Below are 4,360 nucleotides of genomic sequence, written 5' to 3'. Positions count from 1 at the left end.
TATTTCTGGGAGCGCGGTTGTTGGTTTGATCTGGTTTTGAGTCTTCTACCGGGTTTGGGGGTGGGGGTGGGGGGGTGTCTTTGGGTGATTGTGATAGATTTGGTGACTGGCCGGTAAAATTTTCCAGCTTTGTGCAATTTTGTGTTCCTGTGGGAGTAAGTGTTGGGAGTTGCAGAGGAGGGGACATGAGAGGCTCTGAGTAAACTTTCCTACAAACTCGCAATAATTTATAAGCAACGAACTCTTATTTATGCACTACTTTCACCTCATTTTGGCGAGACCTGTTATGATTCCTGACATTTGAGCTGTTCCGGTTCCTGTGACACACTGATCCAGCCAATCCAAGAAGGATCGGGGGCATGTTTTTATATGGAAGAGAACATATCCTCTGCCCTCTGCATGCGAAGTTGCATAAAGCCCTATTGTTACAGCTCCTCAAGAGTTTCAAACCAACAAGCTATGAAACGCTGACAATTCGGTTGCTACACAGCCAATTGCTAAGTCGCCACCCATGTTGGGGCATGCCATCTTCTATTCACTTACTTTATGGACTAGAGTATAGAGATAAAAGAAATACCATAAGATACCATATCATAACTCTTTTTTCACAACTCGCTTTCATATCCAGTAAATCATGAATGTAGATATTGGAATCATCAGCATTTCTTAAAAGAACTTGGATGATTATTTAATGGAGTTTAACTAAAATCTTAAATCGGGTGTAGTTGTGGCTTTGCGATGCCAGATATGGATTACAGGGAAGTGATAAACGAACTCCTGAGCACTACTATTGCCTATGGTCACAAATTCTTCTCTCTTAAAAAAAACAGTGGCACTTTGATTAATGGAACCTTCAAATACAGATTGCATGGATCTCATTTCCATATGAGCATTCTGTAATACGTCCGTCTTCTTGTACTTTACTGGCGTCAAAATATGTTGTCATATAAATTAACTGTCAAGGGCTTCTCTGTAAAAAAAACTGTCAAGGGCCTCTAGGCTACATCCTGAAGACTGGAAAACTGAAAACTCCAATGGTTTGTGTCTTTTCTTTCGTGTTAAGTCACTTTCCATGGTTAGACGGACAAAATATGTATGTCACCTGTAGAAAAGTAGAGGCGTCACACATTTTGTGTAGAAGCTGAAGTCTTATAATTAAGCTGGTAACTCTTATGCTAGTTAAATGATGGATTGCTCCTGTTGTCTGCTGTTAGTGCATGGATATTTTGACAGTGTTACCGTGAATGGGTCTTATAACTGAATGCCCTGTGATTCTCCACTTTACTTGCATGTTAGTTTGCAAGTGTTTGTGCCTTCTGGTCCGAGAAGAAATATACATGAAAAGTAACCAACGGTATCTTTATTCAATTTGTGCCATTTTCTTAAATGAAATGAATAGAATCTGCTTTGATGATTTAACAATTATGTGTTCTGAGTTAAAAACCTTTCAAGCTTGTTTCTTTCATTTGGAGTAGATGCTGGATTACAATGTCCTAGGAGGAAAGTGCAACCGTGGGCTCTCTGTCATCGATAGCTACAAGACATTGAAAGGTGTAGATGTTTTGAGGAAGGAGGAGACATTTCTTGCCTGCACCCTTGGTTGGTGTATTGAATGGGTAACACTTTCTTCTTGTTGCTTTGGAGTTTTTTGGTTATAATAGCTGAAAAATCAATGTTAACATGACACCTTTGATGGATCTTGATCATGTTGTAGCTTCAAGCATATTTTCTTGTGCTTGATGATATCATGGACAACTCCCAGACACGACGGGGCCAGCCTTGCTGGTTTAGGGTGCCTCAGGTCAGTTTGAGAAGCATTCGTCCTTTCTATATCATCTGGCAACTTTGTACAGTTGTTATTTTGTTGATTGTATCAAGGTTTTACTTCCGAAGGGATTCTTCAGTAGAATCAGTGTTAGCAGCATCAATATGATTCATCTATTAAAAAACCTAATTTCATGCTTCATGTTTGTACGTGATCTCACAAGAGAAATGATTTATAGTATTGACTTATTAAGTGTCCGCAGGCTGTTGTTACTTGCTTTTTCGATAACAAGCAAGTGCTTTCATGTTTTCAGTTGTAACACACAGAACCAATCGCCTGTTTTTTTGTTGTACAATAGGTTGGCCTTATTGCTGTAAACGATGGGATTATCCTTCGCAACCATATTTCACGGATCCTTCAACGCCACTTCAGAGGAAAACCGTATTATGTTGATCTCATTGATTTGTTCAATGAGGTAACCATATCCTCTGACATGTATATTCACACCAAACATATTTTCTGCTTCTTACAACTGCCTGAGGCTCTAATTTCTATGTCAAGGTTGAATTCAAGACAGCTTCAGGGCAGTTGTTGGATCTTATCACTACTCACGAGGGAGAAAAGGATCTCACAAAATATAACTTGAATGTGTAAGTTCATGTTGCAGTCACTTCTGCACACTTAGATTCCTTGCATGGTTTACCGAGTCTATATTTTTTAAAATTGATGCTGTTGTTTTTTTAATACGATAATTCGTGTTCCGTAGCCAGTGTTTGCATTATGTCTTTAGTACTGTTGATGATTCCTTTAATGCTTGGCACTTTGCAGTCACCGGCGCATTGTGCAATACAAGACAGCGTACTATTCATTTTATCTTCCGGTAAGAGTTAGCATTGTATATGAATTATTAGTATGGTTGGTAACTGTCAAGTAGATGCAAGTACTAACAGTATTCTATGTTTCTACTTTACCCAAGGTTGCATGTGCATTGCTGCTGTCGGGTGAGAATTTGGATAACTTCGGCGATGTAAAGAACATTCTTGTTGAAATGGGAACATACTTTCAAGTTCAGGTAAATCTCTTTCTTTGGAAGAGAAAAGTATTAGTTTATATCTACTCCCTCCGCCCTAAAATAAGTATCGCTGATTTTAGTACAAATTTGTACTGACTTTGTACTAAATCAGTGACACTTACTTTGAGATGGAGGGAGTAGTATTTTATTGCCTCTGATTTAGTTCTTTTACAGGATGATTATCTAGATTGTTTTGGAGATCCTGAATCTATTGGCAAGGTTAGTGTTGTTTGTACTTGTTTTAGTAACTTGAATGGGTAGAACTATCACGTTGATTGCATTCCAGGCCTGTTCACATTCTGATTTCTGATTTGATCTTGACGGACTCTTATGGCAGATTGGAACTGACATTGAAGACTACAAGTGTTCCTGGTTAGTTGTGCAAGCTCTTGAGCATGCAGATGAGAGCCAAAAGGGCATTCTACTTGTAAGTGCTATTTAGTTATTACTCCTTTTTACCAACTTAAAGGCACTGCTTGAGCCATTAATTTATGGCCAACAGGAAAATTATGGGAAGTCAGATCCAGAGTCTGTTGCAAAAGTGAAGGATCTGTATAAAGAACTTGATCTGGAGGTCTGTCTTCAACTATTCATCATTCTTTGTATTCTTCACTTATCATCATCTCTTAATAGCCCACTGCGGATATCATGCATATCATCATTTAGTATAAATGATTAGCACCACTAATACCCTGATTATAACAAAACCCTACACGTGACTGGTGCTCATTTGGTTGAAGATGCCTTAAACAGTATCCAAACAGAGGCATAATCGTTTAGCCACGCAGAAACCGACACCCTGTCGTTGCACTCTATTTCAATTGACATCCTCTTCCCATTCTTATACTCCAGACGGCATTTCACAAGTATGAGCGGGAGAGCTACAATAAGCTGATCGCCGACATCGAGGCCCAGCCAAGCAAAGCTGTTCAGAAAGTTTTGATGTCTTTCCTGGAGAAGATCTACAAGAGGCAGAAGTAGAGCTAAGCTCTTGGAGAGGTTGTTGTGCCTTTCCGTGCTTTGGTAACTTATTCCATGTTCTGTGTGTGTTGGTCTTATTACCATAATGTACAGCGTGTTATTCCTTCCAACAATAAACTACGGTGCTATTTTTTAGTGGTGCGTGAACCTGCTGTGCCATAACCATGTTATTTGAAGCTCTCTAATGTTTTTCTAGCCTATCATTTGTCATCAATTAGTTTGCGTGCAATTTGAAGGGCAGACATTTGGTTCAGTTATATTATATTTATTTATTTTGGAAAAGGGGCAGACATTTGGTGCACCGGGTTGGATGGTCGCCCCGTATATGATGTCCGCGGAAACATCTGTGTCCGTGGACGTTTGGTGTGTCTATTTTTTTTCGGAACGGAAGCAAAAGATTTGCCTCATCCATTAAATAAGGGAGAATAGAGTTTTTAGGAGGCGTTTGGTGTGTCTATTTTTTCTCGAAACGGAAGCAAAAGACTTGCCTCATCCATTAAATAAGGGAGAATAGAGTTTTTAGGCCTCCTTTGGTTCATAGG

The 4,360-nt window shown here is 39.3% G+C and overlaps 1 protein-coding gene across 1 annotated transcript in view; it reads left to right on the top strand.

Annotated features, from left to right (window-relative positions):
- The window catches only part of LOC123061773 (farnesyl pyrophosphate synthase), a gene marked incomplete in the record, with an annotated part of 4,452 nt that extends 436 nt beyond the window's left edge, over positions 1 to 4,016 (top strand). The window contains 10 exon segments of the mRNA XM_044485032.1: positions 1,476 to 1,616; positions 1,715 to 1,801; positions 2,124 to 2,240; positions 2,327 to 2,415; positions 2,594 to 2,645; positions 2,742 to 2,837; positions 3,012 to 3,056; positions 3,175 to 3,264; positions 3,340 to 3,411; positions 3,690 to 4,016. Coding sequence (XP_044340967.1) covers positions 1,476 to 1,616; positions 1,715 to 1,801; positions 2,124 to 2,240; positions 2,327 to 2,415; positions 2,594 to 2,645; positions 2,742 to 2,837; positions 3,012 to 3,056; positions 3,175 to 3,264; positions 3,340 to 3,411; positions 3,690 to 3,818 — 918 coding nt within the window.
- Positions 4,017 to 4,360: the final 344 nt, after the last annotated feature.

This window comes from Triticum aestivum, chromosome 3A (assembly GCF_018294505.1).
Source record: "Triticum aestivum cultivar Chinese Spring chromosome 3A, IWGSC CS RefSeq v2.1, whole genome shotgun sequence".
Lineage (NCBI taxonomy): Eukaryota > Viridiplantae > Streptophyta > Magnoliopsida > Poales > Poaceae > Triticum > Triticum aestivum.
This window is presented reverse-complemented; position numbering and strand designations above follow the sequence as displayed.